This window comes from Myripristis murdjan, chromosome 23, assembly GCF_902150065.1.
Source record: "Myripristis murdjan chromosome 23, fMyrMur1.1, whole genome shotgun sequence".
In the NCBI taxonomy this organism is placed as follows: domain Eukaryota; kingdom Metazoa; phylum Chordata; class Actinopteri; order Holocentriformes; family Holocentridae; genus Myripristis; species Myripristis murdjan.
In genome coordinates, this window is record NC_044002.1 from 96859 (window position 1) to 113354 (window position 16496).

The following is a 16496-nucleotide window of genomic DNA, read 5'->3' on the forward strand; positions in this document are numbered from 1 at the left end:
GAATCCAAAACACGAGCGTCCAGGCTCAATTGGTTGCACAAAGGCCAAGCCAGGATCAGCAGACACGGATTCATCAAGCCAGCTGAAACCTATCCTGGATAAGTGCACGCACGCGGCTTCCTCAGTAGACCCCGCCATCGATCACAGATTCACCGATTCACCATAGCAGCGAGAGCAGCGTATTTCTCCTCCTCTGAGGCAGAAATCCTTATGGAGGCTTACGAGGAGGTGAAAGATCAAATAAAAAAGAAGGGCAGCACGGCCACTGTTATCAAACAACGAGAGAAAGCGTGGAAAAGTACTGCAGACCGCCTGAATGCGTAAGTAGTGCGCAAATACACACTCACTGTTCCGCTGAAACCATCACAATTACAATCCAAATAGTTAATTAACATCTCCGAAAACGTAGTTGTCCTCTGATTATTAATCAGTTGATATTGTAAGTGAAATTTACTGCAGATGTGAGTGAAATTGTGTAAGTGTAACTCCTTCAGACTGTATAACAATTTGATAAATAGATGAGCTCACTGACTGAATTGAATTTCCCTTTAGGATAAATAAAGTTCCTTTTATCTTATCCTTATATTTGCCCCTCATGCTCCATGCTCCTCTGCATGCACACCAAGATAAAATCCCCCTTAGGTGCCCATGAGGTGGGTTTTGTGAATAGGAAATCCTTTCACAGCATTATGTTTAGGTGAACATGACTTTTTGATATTGTCAATTAATGAACACTGTACACTGCTTGTGATGTCAGTTGATTGGTTTAATAGTCTTCATCTTATAATTTCAGATGGTCTGCAATGCTGACTGTCTGATCAGCAATGTTGTGGCAAAGTGGCCTGGCTCAGTCCATGACTCCCAAGTCTTTCAGACCTCTGGAATCTATCAGCGCCTATCACAAGGTGAGCCACACAACCTCTATTAATAACCACTTTTTACATCATGGCTGTGTCAAGAATGTCACTCTATTTATGAGGTTGTGATGACGAGATTTTGTATTGACAGGTGAATTCTCTGGTGTGTTGCTGGGGGACAGGGGGGATGCCTGCCAGCCTTTTCTCCTGACACCACAGACCCCCAGGGAGCACAGCAGGCCTACAGTCCTGCCCATGCCAGGACAAGGGCCAGGACTGAAATGACCTTTGGCCTCCTGAAGGCACGCTTTTCACTGTCCTCAGGACTTAAGGGTCAGGACTTTGAGGGCATGTGACATCACTGTGGCCTGTGCTGTCCTCCAAACTGTGGCCTGCCTGAGGAAGGAGAGGGCCCCCAGAGTGCCATCACACAGACTGGGACAATCCTGCATCTTCCCTGATGACGACAGTGGTCGGCTGCTCAGGGACCAATATGTGTTAAATTATTTTAGTTAACATGCATGCTTTAAATTTAAGTTAAATATGTCCTGCAGTGGCAGAGATGCATGCTGTGAATTTCAGTTAAATATGGCCTGCATTGGCAGAGGAATTAAAAAAAAAAAAATGCTTAATTGTATTTAAACTGATTTGGCCTCTTATGTCGTTTGTGCTGTATACTGTGTGTATACAAGCTTGCTACTGCATCCATTCATTTGTCTGTTCATTTGTTGTGTATGGATTTGTCCTGCATTTATTTCAGTGTGCACACATGCAGGGTGTATTACATACAGACCTTTGAATGTGTCTTTATTCTTGTATTGTATAATATGCTTTGATTCTGTGCTTTCTATCATGTAGAGTCACTGTGAGGAGGAGCTGATTGTTTACCTGCTTTGATTTATCCTTATTCAATAAAGGAATGTCATGTTACTCTTTGATGTGTATTTATATTTATATGGGATGTGTATTTTATAGTCTATGGGAAACTGTAAATTATCTAATATTGCAACATCTAAAATCATCATTTATCATCAAATTAATGATCACAAATGTTTAAATGACAGGGGGTCTAGTTTCGACACTTTCCTAAAATAATCGCCTAAGTCGTTTTTTTTTTTTGTTTTTTTTTTGTCAAAAATGAGTTTTTTGCCTAAATCATCTCCTCTTGATGCTGGCCACCTCTGGTGAAATCACCAGCATCAGAACAGGTCATGCCATTCTACCCCTGAAGTATAACTGCCTAAATCACTTGTGTGCAAAAACTGTGACTTTGGTAGTTTTATTTTTGCCTAAGGCAAAAAGAAAAAAAAAAAAAAAAAAAAAAAAGTTTTTAGGCTATTTTAAGCATTTCAAGATGGCAGCGGTATCAAGAAGAAAGAAAATTTTCTCTGCCAGTGAAGTTATTTCAATGATCCAGGGCTCATCCTCAATTGGTAAGTGATGAGGTTTAGTATAACTTTGGCATATAACATATTACAATTGCCTAAGTCAACAAAGGCATGTTCAGAAATTTGCCTAAGTCATTTATTTCTGTTATGTTACATAATTGACTGACATTGTTTTTAGTATGTCAGTAGTCATCTTTTTTTATATAACATTTTTGAGTGAAATTATCAATAAATATCATAGTTAATTTTTGGTGAATTTTTTTGTGTCCTGAAAAAATGACTTAGGCGATTATTTTAGGAAGGTGTCGATGTGATAACAATGCGTAGTGGGCAGTGGAATAACGTTTAGTTTCCGTTTGTGGTGACTGTTGACTGAGATAAGGGATAAGATTAAATAAATCCTGGAACTTAGCCTGGTCTGGAGCAGGCTAGCTCCACAGAATATATCTCCATGGTAACTTATATCAAAACATATCCTGCTATCCACTATCCTACTTTTGTGCAACCGGATCAAGGATAAGTTAATCCAGGATAACCAAGATATCCCGGCTTAATCCCTTATCCTAGTTTTGTGCAACAGGCCTCTGGTCCCATGTCGTTGCGTTGTACCAAGGACAAAAGGTGAGGGTGTGGGTCTATAACACTGTCTCTGCCACCTAGTGCCGGCCAGCAAGACTGTCTCATACATTGACATTAAGGGCCCTATCGTGCGCCAAAGTCCCTAAACCCGTTATTTAGGGATTTAGCATTGCGCAAGAGGCGTTCCCCCGCAAAAGTTGCTATCTTGCGCACCTCCCGTTATCCGTAAAACACCTGCGCTACCCGCTATATTATGCATAGGAGTGTTTTGGGCGTTATGCCAATTACACCAATCAGTGTGCCAGGTGCCATTGCCTTTAAGGGCAGGCTGCGCTATCCTAAATCCTAAATCCTAAACCCGTGATGGAGAGAGGGAGGTAGATTTTTTCAGGGGTTCTACTGAGGCTAAAGCAAGTTGGCTTTATATATATACATATTATATATTATATTATAGGCAAGTTAATTCGGGAGGTGGAGCCACATGTGTCCAAGTGGACGTGTCACAAGGTTGTAGCCTACTGATTGAGTAAAATCCCACGGTCACACCACACACACACAAGAGGCAGAGGTGGAACTATGTGTAAACTAATTTATTGACAAGGTAGATTGGGCAAATAAAATATTAAAAATAAAAATATAGCACAGCTGCTGGCTTATGATAAAACAATAAAACGTGCTGGCGTAAGTGTCCAAATAAAACAGTCTTTCCTCTAAACAGTCTATATGAGTAGCCTAACATACTCAGTCCATTCCGGCGGCGTCCCGGTATCAGTCTGACCGTGTGCGTGGTGAGGCTCCGTCGGGGCGTGCATTGAAGCCACCTGGGTGCGCTCTCGTAACAGCCCAAACTTTAGGGAAAGCGGATAGTGGGTGGTCCTGACCACCCGCTATCCACTTTCCCTAACGTGTGTGCGCAAGATAGCAATTTTAGGGATAGCGCATGAAACACGCCCACGGACACACCTCCAGGCGCAAATAACGGAGTCGGCATAATGGATAGCGGGTAGCGTGGGCGCAAGATACTGTTTAGGGATAGCGGAAGTTCCTAAATCCGCAATTTGTGGGTAGCGGGTAGTGGCAGCGGGTAGCGGGTGGCACAAGATAGGGCCCTAAGTCCCAAGTGTAACACACTGTACTTCAGGAACAGGACTTACAAAGCAGTGCATATGAAAGTTGATCCCACATTGCCTGGTTAGTAGGAGGGAGAACAGCTCCGTACTTATATACTCCTTACGTACATTTTCTCTCGAAAATTCACCTCATAAGCTGCCTATACTACCAAAATTGGACATGGGGTAGGCGTGAGATATCAAGTGTATCATTCCTAACACTTAACCAATAAGCCAATATTGGCCTTCATATGTATAAGAACCTACCAAAATGTCCCCACTCTGTTAGTTGCAAATGTGTTCTGGTCCTTACTACAGGAATACACACACACACACACACACACACACACACACAGACACACACACACACACACACACACACACACACACACACATACACACAGGTTAGAAATTTTCCTTGTCATGAACAAAAACTTCCTATATCTTGAAAACCATGATGATTAATCCATTCTTTCAACTTATTTAGGCTTTCTTCGCCATATTTTTCTCTCATAAATTTTAGGTTTGAACTGTTCAGATTAAAGTCTCGGTTCATTCTTACAATTGCCCATTTTTTACCCTAGTGGTGACCACTCAGTGTATAAATCACATATAAATCACACACACAAACACACGCACACCAGCATTACTATTCTTGGCTCAGCAGGACAATTAAAAAAAAAAAAAAAAATCCTGATATCTGCTCTGGAAGCTATTTCTTTATTTCAAAAGCACATTTCATTTGAAGTATCAGTATCTATTGTCTGTAGAGATGAAAGATTGCTTCTATTTCCATCCATGTTTCTTGAAATGTTTTAGATACTACAACTATATCTGTTGATATGCATCATACAGTTTGCTATGATATTCACATTGTACAGTCACCCCATCCTCTCTGTGATCCACTCATGTATCTCAACATGGTTTACATGCATACTTTTACTATGTAACATAATCATTTATACAAATGGCTGTTTCTTCAGGGAGTAACTAAGAGGTGGCCTGAGTCTTTTGGGCCCCAATAGCAGTCCATTCATGATATGAGGGAATATACTGACCAGTGATCAAATGAGGGTCTTAATCAGTTAATGTCTCAAACACTCTCATCTGATCCATTTTGCTGACATTTTGCTGACATTTCCTGCACTTCACAATCCTTATTGTTTTCTGGCCTTCAGCATTCATGCTGGGGAATGATGCGACATTTGAGGATCTTCAGGTAGTTCTGGACCTTGTTTGAGTCTCGGCGGAAGCAGTAGAGCAGGACGTAGTCCTTCATCAGCCGCCATTCAGCTCTGTCAGATGGTATCAGAGCCTCAGGAGAAGTCAGGCTGTTGACGGAGTTACTGATTATCCCCAGCATCTGCATCTGAGACCAAGAGGACACACACATACACATCAATCAATCAGTCAATCAATCAAACTATATTTATATGGGACATTCATACAATCAGATGCCATGTAATGCACCTTAGAGATAACAAAAAAAAACTGGATGCTCTGAATGTATTTTGGAAAAAAGTAAAAACAGGCGCTATACATTTATGTTAAGCAACTTAAGCAAAAAAGTGGGCACTTAAAGCAGTGACAGCTGATGACTGCGCCATATTTGACCAATTTCAGAAAACACTCCAGTATGATTTAATGCACACTGCACACATTACTACCTTGTGCTTGAAAAACTAACATTTATATTAACATGAAATAAAGCAGTAAATAAATACAACCTTGAAAAACACATAAGGGCATTTAATTTTTGTCATCCACACAGTAGAGAAAATCAGTATACAATATAAGGCATCTATACATGTAACATAAAATATATGGTTTATTTAGTGAAATGTTCCTGTGGACAATTTTTTTTGTTTTGTTTTTTTTGGGGAAAACCAATAATGAGTTAAAGATGAGCAGAGATAAACATAAAAGTGCAACTATGAATAATGGCGTTATGGTATAATTCCTTATAGTCTAGCCAGACATTTTCAGACATAAGCATGTAGTTATTTGGTGGCAAAGTTCTTTGAGATTTATGAGTCCAGAAGTATGAGTCCACCAAGTGGAGGCAGGGAGTAATGACATGTTAATTGTACAAATGGAGAACAGGTGGATTTTCTTGTTGAATACAAAGAAAAGTGTGATTTTGTCCTGTTATCAATCTGTAAGCTTAGGTTTAGACATTGGCAGGGAAAGTGAAAGAGCTAGTCCTAGAGCTAGACATACAAACACAAGCCATCGTAAACAAAGTTTTCCTCTTAAACAGGGAGACATTTTACAGAGTTAGGACTTGTCAGAGAAGTGATAACCATTGTCTTTAAAAAGGCCAGACTCTTGACTGTTGCTTCCTGTGGTCACAGAGGACACCACATCTCCTGCTTAGGCTGACAAAATTTTTGACCTGTCTGTCCTTTCAGGATCGGAATGAAGGACCTGAATCTAAAATATTGAAAAAAAAGTTTTTACACTTTTTTGGGGAGGGGGGGGGGGGAGTTGTTGTATCGATAAAAGGAAAATGCGAATAAGTGCTGTGGAAATGGTGACGTTCACAATCACGTGACTTTCGCTCCACTGTACAGACAAAAAATGGCAGCAACACCCGGTATGTTTGGACCGAAGAAGAGACTTCCTGTCACCAGGAGAATTAGCGCCACCCATTTGTTACCACGAGGAACCAACTCCAAATATTCGCATAAAAAAAGTGGAGGAGACACGCATAAATTTGCATTTTGTTTTGCCAGTTTTCTAAAAATCCAGTTAAAATTTGCAATATATTTTGATGGAAACCTGATTACTGTTGCCTCCTAAGCAGCTCCTCCTTTTCCACAGCATACTGTGTTGTGGGATAACTCTGTACAGTAGCTGCACACTCATAATACTGAACCAGTTGAGTATGTTTGCTGACATTCTTAAGTGTACAACATTTTCATACTCACACAGTTTTAACACACTATATCCTCAAAACTTCATTAGCATTAGTATATAGTATACACAGCTTATGAAGTAGAAAATTTGCTGCCATATTATGGTGCATATATCCTCACATCCACACAAGTGAGCCATACCTTCTCAGCGACTTTCTCCACACCTTTACGTAACTCATGCACCATGTCACTCATCTCCAGAGCTTTGTTGGAACTGAAGTTGTTGAAGTCATGGTGGTGAGCGATGCTCTGCTGGAAGTGCCAGAGAGGATCCCTCCATGCCACCAGGAGCTTTAGAATCACTTCTGTCAGCTCCTCTCTCTGGCAGGGGTGTAAGGGCTAGAGGTTAGGGTTAGGGTTAGAAAATAAAATAAAATAAATCAAAAGTGAACAGATGCTTTTAGCATTGGCTGTGTTTAAGGTAAGATGGAAATTTATTGACATGAATCTTAAAATAGAACATGAGAGTTACATAAAGATATAGTATGTACTGAACATATGAAAATCTAAAAAATAAATATGTATGAATATGTATAACCATGAAGTTATGACAATATTGTTAAAGAATTATTATTATATGCAGTATGTAGTAATGAGAGAGATGACAAAAAATATTTAACAATACACATGATATAGTTTTGTATATGTAAATTATGTAGAGTGTGCAAATGTGAATGGTATAACAGTTAAAATAAAAGAAAATCTAATATAAAGATAAACGTACTGCCAGTCTCTGAGCATTCTCCTTGCCATTGGGGGTAAGGATAGTGGAGGTGTGACAGATGCGGTTGACCCGACCAATGTGATTCTTACTGGGAAAGAAATACTGCTCCTGACAGGTCAAACATGAATGGAAATGTCAGAGGTGAGGTGGCATGTAAATGCCAAGTGTGTCTAGACTGAAAAAGTAATGAATGAAATAGTAGAAAAGCATACTGTTGAAAATAATTAGATACTCAGATAATGTGGCATTGATCTGAAGTCTTTTTTTCCTTACAAAAGTACAATAACTTCAATGGAAATGTAAAAAATAAACAAATCAGCCAGCCATTTCTGTCCATTTCAGTTTAAATTGTTTTCATTACTGCATGGTGTTATAAATTTCAAAAAACACAAAAATGATAAGGAGGGAAACCACTGCAATGGACAGAAAACATTTTTATTGTAGCCATAATATTGCAGCTTTCAAAGCATTGTAGGCTTACATAAAAACAATAAAAACATGAAGGCTTAAATTTGCATGCAGACTGTAAATGTGTTACTATACAAGTGGTCTGCATGCTAGTTTAAGGCTTTGTTTTTTTGTGTTTTTTTGTACAAGCCTACAAATGTGTGTTTTAAGGCTACAATAAATAGTTTGGTCACCTTTTCTTTGGATAGTACCCTGTAGATATTCAGGCTGTTCTCATTCAACGTTCATACAAATTCCTATGAAAAATATTGCACTATAATTTGTATATTTCCCACGTAATTGTGAACCAGAAAGTTGTGATCACGTGACCTATGCGCTGCAGGCTGGTCTTTCTGTGAAAACAAAATAAATGGCGGACATTCCTTTTATTCTCAGTGGAAAATGCAATATTTTAAGATAGCTTATGCATTCAAATGAGTTTTGATAACATTTCTAGCGGGAAATGTACATTTTATTTCCAAAATCTTCGTTCAGTTAATGTATTGTTAGTTATTACAAAGATTCTTTCAGGTTTCTATCGTTGCTATGGCTGTTGCTATGGACGCTTCTACCACTATTGCTGATGTAGCTTCCGCTCGGAAGTATTGTCCTCACTGTCACTGTGGAAATCTGGGGATGGAGGCGTGGGGTTAACCTGCGCTCACAGAAATCCGTGAAATGAGCATGACCTCCTAATAACGCATTGCGTGCTCCTCGCACGTAACCTGTTTTAATCATAGATTTCTATGGTTTTAATTCCATGTGGTCACCACACAAACAGTGTCCACTGAAAGTCAGCGAGGATCCGTGCTGGACACAAGGAACTACAATCTGCGTGGAGTTGCAACACACAGAGGTGTCCTACGCCATAGGTTTTGTAGTTCTAATATGTTATGTCTATTATGTGATGTTGTGATCACTAATTTTTCAATTTTCATTATAGTTTTTGGGTGTGGGAAGAACGCCTGTTTGGTCAGATTTTATTTATTTTTTTCTTAAGATAGTGAAATCATGTTTTTTCCATGTTTTGACAGTAGTTAGTGGCGCCCCCTATTGGTTTGCCATCAGGCATGATAGTAGAGGTCAAGAGCTTTCCAAAAATGTCGACCCCATGTCTGTGCCATTTTTTGTTGCTGCACTGTAAGCCTTTAAAAGTGTCTCAGGTGCAAGGTTCAAAGGGCACTCGTGGGGAGCAGGAACTGCCCACTGATCTCACACTGAGATATGTTACTCCATAGGTCAAGACCTTTCAAATGATGTCTTCATTGTTGTTCTATGACAAAGTTTGATTTTCATCGTGCTCCAAGCCAAGGCTGTCTCAGGTGTACATCTGCAGACCTCTTCTAGGGCCAAGCTTGATAAAATCAGTCAAACTTCTTTAAGGGGTATTTAATGGCCAAATTTATTTATAATATTGATGTTAGTCTTATACACAGTCATACTTTTCAATTTGGACCATTCCAAAGCTTTTATTCCCCATAAAATACTCAATGTTTCGTATTTCATATTTTCCCATTAACTTAATATGGCCACCTGAGATACTTTTAAAGGCTTGAAAAATAAAAAATGAAAAATAAAAAAATATATATAAATCTTTAGTGCTATTTTGACGTGTTTCCGCGTTTTTTCCACCCGCTCTGTTTCACTGACTGAAAGGGTTGTGTTCAATGGCGAAACATATCAGCATATTATCAACTTTCATGCACTTTATTACACTTTATTGACTTTATTGATGAAAGTCAAATCAGACACGTCGCTGATAAACACTAGGATTATGGGTAATGTAATGCTTCTCCGTGATATGACATAAAACTTTATTTAAAAAAAATAAAACGTGTTTTCTTAAAATAAAGTTGATATTATACCGGACTTGTGGACTCGGCAGAAGCACATGCCATCGTTACACAACCTCATAGCTCGTGGTAAGTCTGCCTTGGATGGTTACAATGTTATGGCTAATAATCAGACCTTTATCCGGAATATCGATTAAATTTGCACTTCCGGGATCTATGAACCACCACCCACAGTGTGACGTCTTTGAAGCCGAGGATCCGTGTGTCCAGCACGGATCCTCGCTGACTTTCAGTGGACACTGTTTGTGTGGTGACCACACGGAATTAAAACCATAGAAATCTATGATTAAAACAGGTTACGTGCGAGGAGCACGCAATGCGTTATTAGTAGGTCATGCTCATTTCACGGATTTCTGTGAGAGCAGGTTAACCCCACGCCTCCCTCCCCAGATTCCCACGGTGACAGTGAGGACAATACTTCCGAGCAGAAGCTAGATCAGCGATAGTGGCAGAAGCGTCCATAGCAACAGCCATAGCAACGATAGAAACCTGAAAGAATCTTTGTAATAACTAACAAAGTAAACATCATATACATTAACTGAACGAAGATTTTGGAAACAAAATGCACATTTCCCGCTAGAAATGTTATCAAAACTCATTTGAATGCATAAGCTATCTTAAAATAGTGCATTTTCCACTGAGAATAAAAGGAATGTCCGCCATTTTTCTTACGGCTCTTGCTTCGGGGCTCGCGCATGCGCGCTGATCGCTCGTGCTGCTGGAAATTCGTAGGAATATGCACGGAAATTGGTGCATAACTTTTCGTATGATATCATACAAACCGTTTCATGAGAATACGTTGAGATATTCAACAGAATATCAGTTCATATATAATATCAACAAGAGGTCAGGAGAATATCAATAAGGAATAAATTCATCAACATAGTTTCATATCGGTTGACATTCTGTCACCAAATTTTAACAAACAGGTAGGTGTAGCTGACTGGATGCCTGCTGTGTTATTATGAAACCCACCAGAATTCTAGGTAACATATGCTCATAGGGTTAAGGTTAAAGTTGTAGTGGGCTGAAAAATGAAGGCTTTCATGGACACAACCTGACCTGACTTTACATGTCTGACCTCTTGTCCAAAGGTTTTTTGCAGATTGCATTGGTTTCCTAGCCAATCATGTCTGTGATTGACATTTTAAGAAAATTCATAAGAGGTACGTCTTACAAACTCTGAGTGCAGGTCACTGGAGATGCCATGCATCCTTGCTGAATGTTGGATGACCCGGTCAAACAAGTCAGCTAGAGAGAGGATGTGGCAGCCGGCCTGGCCATTGGTACAGATGGGTGCTGCACCAACCCTGACCAGTCTGCTATAAAACAACAGACAGACCAGACCCACCCACACAGCAGACACTGTGACACACAGGAAAGAGGAGGGAAGAACAGAGAGATTAACTAGAACAAAACATGTGGAAAACCTAAACTGAAAAATTCAGAAAGAGGACAAAACTTTATCTCAAACTCAATCGTGTCATATTTTCTATCATGGCAAACACCAAGCCAACACATTTCCCAGTAGAAACCTTCAGTATTTGCCTAAAAACATTTAAACTTCTCTCTCTCTCTCTCTCTCTCTCTCTAAATGGAGGCAATTTTGTAATTTTTGGCATAACATCCAAAAAAGGTAAATGTACTGTGAATAGGCAAACCTACTATGCATTTTCAAAGATAATAACTAATTCTAGGGCTGGGAATCACTGGTATCATATAGTTATATGATACCATTGTGATATTTTACCCACCCATAGCTATGGTATCACAATACAGGTGATTCTGTGATATGTGATTTATTGTGATGCTGTGATGCGTCATGATATCTGTAACTGAAGAAGAAAAACACCCTGGAAAAGGCAATAAGCAAGCTTGGTGTGCACAGATGTAAATTATGTTTTTCAGTGTTTCAAAATGAACAATGACTGCAACATGTAGAGTTAAAATACCTAAAGACAGGAGAAAAATACACTTCAGGGGCATTCAAATGTGCATCTGTTCACACCAAGCTGAAAATTCACCATATTTGGATGGATATTTAAAGTAAAAATAAGATATTTGATTTTACTGAATTAAATTTGAATAAGGTCCTTTTAAGGTACATGTCAAGGGCTAATGATATTGGGGGACTTTCAATCAGTATTTTCAATACAATGACAATGACAGCTTTCTATTCTATTTCTATTCTATTCTAAAAAAAAAAATCCGTAAATATAAATTAATCAATTGATTGTGTTCTTAAAAGCCCATGAAACAACATCTTGATTACCTTGTTCCCTTATTGGGAATGTTAATGGATTTTTATGGACCTTTAAGGTAAAACGTCAAACAGAACAGGCGAACATACATTGTCTAGTCCCATCATGCAAAGCTGTTTCCCTTCAGTAGCTACCTGATCTGAAGTTCTCAGGCATCCTGCAGGGCTTGGAGCAATAGAGGCTGCAGCTTTTCTACCGTCCAGTGCGTATGGCAAGGGTCCCTCATTGGCATTTACTCTGAGTCCACTTCTATTTAATACCACAGAGATAGATAGAGAGAGAGAGAGAGAGAGAGAGAGAGAGAGAGAGAGAGAGAGAGAGAGAGAGAGAGAGAGAGAGAGAGAGAGAGAGAGAGAAAGGGAGGGGTGGGGGACTGACGGTGATTACGAGTTATTCATACCCCAAAGCCACAGGGGTCAGAAACTACTAAGCAATGGATTTTGGAATAGAATACATCAGAATAGAATATGATGAAATATTATGTTTCTACATATTTTAGCCGAATGCTCTCAGTTGTGTCAGTTCATAAACATGCAGTAGGCACTCATGCTGTACATACAGTCATGGCCAGATCATTTGCAATCTTTATTGGTTGGCGATAGCAAATGTGAACTCCAATTGATCCTTGGATCAATTGGATAATTCTCTGCTGTGGGCTAAATCTATAATGTTGACCAGCGTGACATTTTGACACTTTGGCTTTGACACAGTCTGCAACCTGGTGCTTGACTTTCAACATGGCCAGCAATTGGATGGATGGATGGGTGGATATTTATGCATATATGCAGCACAACCAAAAAATACTTTTGCAGTGGTTACCTTTTGGGTAAGATATTCATAAATATTTAATAGATTGTCGTTCTCATATTTATAAAGTAGCTATAAATATGGTTGTAAATATCTGTGATTATTTATGAATAAAACAGGGGCTAGGATTAGAGATAGTTACTTATAAGTAACCAATACATTGGTTTAAGCACATTTTCTAAAATACTTACAAGCTTTTACAAATAATGTATATGTTTATTTATTTGTAAATAGATAACATACATTTATCAACATATTTGTAACTAATTTACAAACATTTCTAACTGTAGGAGTGATAATCTTTAGAATAGTTATTAATGCCTTGTAAGTCATTTGTTAAAGGTGTCATGGTTTTGTGTTTTGTTTGATTCTGTTTCATGTGTTTCTTTTGCCTGGTTCTTTTAGTGATTTCACCTGTGTCTTGTTTGCTCCTCCCAGTGCCACACCTGTCCTGTGTCTGTTAATCATCCCTGATTGTTCTGATCCCTCCCAGTGTTTCCCTCAGCCTATCCTCTGTGTTCTCCTGTCTTGTGCTCCAGCCCCTTCCCCAAGTGTGTCTTTTTGATCATTTAGTTCTTGTGTATTTAAGTCCTGTTTTGAGTTCTGTTCCTTGTCAGTTCATTGTGTTGTGCTGTGCAGTCCTGTCTCATGTTATGCTCGCTTTCCTGCCCTGTGTTATGTATTGTGTTTCCAGCCTGTTTAAATATATTTTTATTTGCCACTGAGCATTTTTGCCTGCCTGCTCCTGCTTTTGGGTCCTCCACCTTCCATCGCCCATGACAAAAGGAATACCATTTTGGACAAAGTATCCTTTCTCCAGCTTACCCAGACTGAGACAAGATGTTCAATACCAGTTTCTCCTCTGTATGTCCAGTGGTTCAGTTCCTACAGGTAGCAGTTCATGTTAGTTCATGTTAGACATGATGTCTCTATGGAAGTTGTTAGCCTGACTGTCAAAGTGAAAAATAAACCTTACAGCAAGATGTATTCGAAATGTTCCACAGTTCCACCATCTAACTTCTCCTGAAACCACTCTCATTTTTAAAAAAAAAAAAAATTCCAAGACACATATTTGTAATACATAATACACCGTTTAAATAAGACAGCTTCAGAGCTGCTTTAAGGGTTATTTATTTACTTTGACTGAGCCAGGTTCCCATAGACTTCAAGTCTTTATGCTAAGCTAACTTAAAATGGAACTGATAGGAACTGACGTACAGAAGTGAAAATGGTATTGAACACCTTGTCTCAGTCTCGGTAAGTCGAAAAAAAAGGGTATTTTGCTGAAAATGTTTGAGTATTCCTTTGAGGAATATTAAATAAATTATGGCCACTTTTCATTAATCATCAAATATCTAAAAACTAGGGTGGCACTTTATTTTACTTCCCACACAATAGTTACACCATAACTATTGTGTAATTATGGGGTACCCTTTCATAAGTCCTTAATTATTTAAAAAATAATTGTAACCTTTTCCCCAGAATTTAGCTTTAGTATCCCATAATTACATTGTTTGTACCCTGTAATTGTAAGTTAAGCGATACTGTTATTACACCATAACTATTTAATAAGTCGTATAGTGTTTGCTTACAAAATTGTTACCCCTCAGTTCTCCAGAATTTGGTTTTGCTGCACCATAATTACACCATAATTTCAAAATGTGCAAGCTGTGAAATAAAGGGCTACCAAAATTATTATGACCAGTTATTATGACCTGCTGCTTTATGGCCATGGCTCCTATCATTTTATAGTCACCATAATTTTGTCCTAATTTGTAAGATTTGTGGTTACTTTATTTATTCATTCATTTTTCCACTTTATTTGACAGTCACAGTACACTGTAAAACATAAAACAAAATACAGCCAAATTCTAGCAATAAGGTACTGCCTTCTGTTAAGGAGGCAGAGGCCGAGGACCCAGAGGTGGACTCGTCCATCACCCAAGCTGAGGTCACTGAGGTGGTTGGCAAGCTCCTCAGTGGCAGAGCGGCGGGGGTGGATGAGATCCGCCCTGAGTATCTCAAGTCTCTGGATGTTGTGGGGCTGTCTTGGCTGACACGCCTCTGCAACATCGCGTGGCGGTTGGGGACAGTACCTCTGGAGTGGCAGACCGGGGTGGTGGTCCCTCTTTATAAGAAGGGGGACCGGAGGGTGTGTTCCAACTACAGGGGGATCACACTCCTCAGCCTACCTGGGAAGGTCTACTCCAGGGTGCTGGAGAGGAGGATTCGGCCGATAGTCGAACCTCGGATTCAGGAGGAACAATGCGGTTTTCGTCCCGGCCGCGGAACACTGGACCAGCTCTATACCCTCCGGAGGGTGCTCGAGGGTTCGTGGGAGTTTGCCCAACCAGTCCACATGTGTTTTGTGGTTCTGGAGAAGGCATTCGACCGTGTCCCTCGTGGTGCCCTGTGGGGGGTGCTCCGGGAGTATGGGGTCCGAGGCCCTTTGCTAAGGGCTGTTCGGTCCCTGTACGACCGGAGCAGGAGCTTGGTTCGCATTGCCGGCAATAAGTCAGACCTGTTCCCAGTGCATTTTGGACTCCGGCAGGGCTGCCCTTTATCACCGGTTCTGTTCATAATCTTTATGGACAGAATTTCTAGGCGCAGCCGGGGGCCGGAGGGAGTCCTGTTTGGGAGCCACAGGATTTCATCGCTGCTTTTTGCAGATGATGTTGTCCTGTTGGCCCCATCGATGCAGGACCTTCAGCAGGCACTGGGGCAGTTTGCAGCCGAGTGTGAAGCGGCGGGGATGAGAATCAGCACCTCCAAGTCCGAGGCCATGGTTCTCGACCGGAAAAAGGTGGCATGCCCTCTCCGGGTTGGTGGAGAAGTCCTGCCTCAAGTGGAGGAGTTCAAGTATCTCGGGGTCTTGTTCACGAGTGAGGGAAGGATGGAGCGTGAGATTGACAGGCGGATCGGTGCAGCCTCCGCAGTGATGCGGTCGGTGTACCGGTCCGTCGTGGTGAAGAAGGAGCTGAGCCGAAAGGCGAAGCTCTCGATTTACCAGTCAATCTACGTTCCTACCCTCACCTATGGTCATGAGCTTTGGGTAATGACCGAAAGGACAAGATCACGGATACAAGCGGCTGAAATGAGTTTCCTTCGCAGGGTGGCCAGGCGCTCCCTTAGGGATAGGGTGAGGAGCTCAGTCACTCGGGAGGAGCTCGGAGTAGAGCCGCTGCTCCTCCGCATCGAGAGGAACCAGTTGAGGTGACTCGGGCATCTGTTTCGGATGCCCCCTGGACGCCTCCCTGGGGAGGTGTTCCGGGCATGCCCCACCGGGAGGAGGCCCCGGGGAAGACCCAGGACACGCTGGAGGGACTATGTCTCTCGGCTGGCCTGGGAATGCCTTGGGGTTCCCCCCGAGGAGCTGGCGGAAGTGTCTGGGGAGAGGGAAGTCTGGGCGTCCCTGCTTAGACTGCTGCCCCCGCGACCCGGTCCCGGACAAGCGGCAGAAGATGGATGGATGGATGGAGGTACTGTTAATTCTAAAAATGGTAAAATACTGTAAATGTTGATTCTTTTGCCGCCAAAACCAAGAACAGGCATC

General features: G+C 40.8%; 1 protein-coding gene across 1 annotated transcript; it reads right to left on the minus strand.

The window, feature by feature from the left end:
- Positions 1-4653: 4653 nt before the first annotated feature.
- Positions 4654-12353, minus strand: prl2 (prolactin 2). The gene is made up of 5 exons (XM_030046012.1): positions 12271-12353; positions 11053-11240; positions 7576-7683; positions 6993-7172; positions 4654-5302 (listed from the first exon to the last, which is right to left on the minus strand). Exons 1-5 carry the CDS (start codon positions 12290-12292, stop codon positions 5108-5110), a joined length of 693 nt encoding a protein of 230 aa, XP_029901872.1. The 5' UTR covers positions 12293-12353; the 3' UTR covers positions 4654-5107.
- Between the last annotated feature and the right edge of the window lie 4143 nt (positions 12354-16496).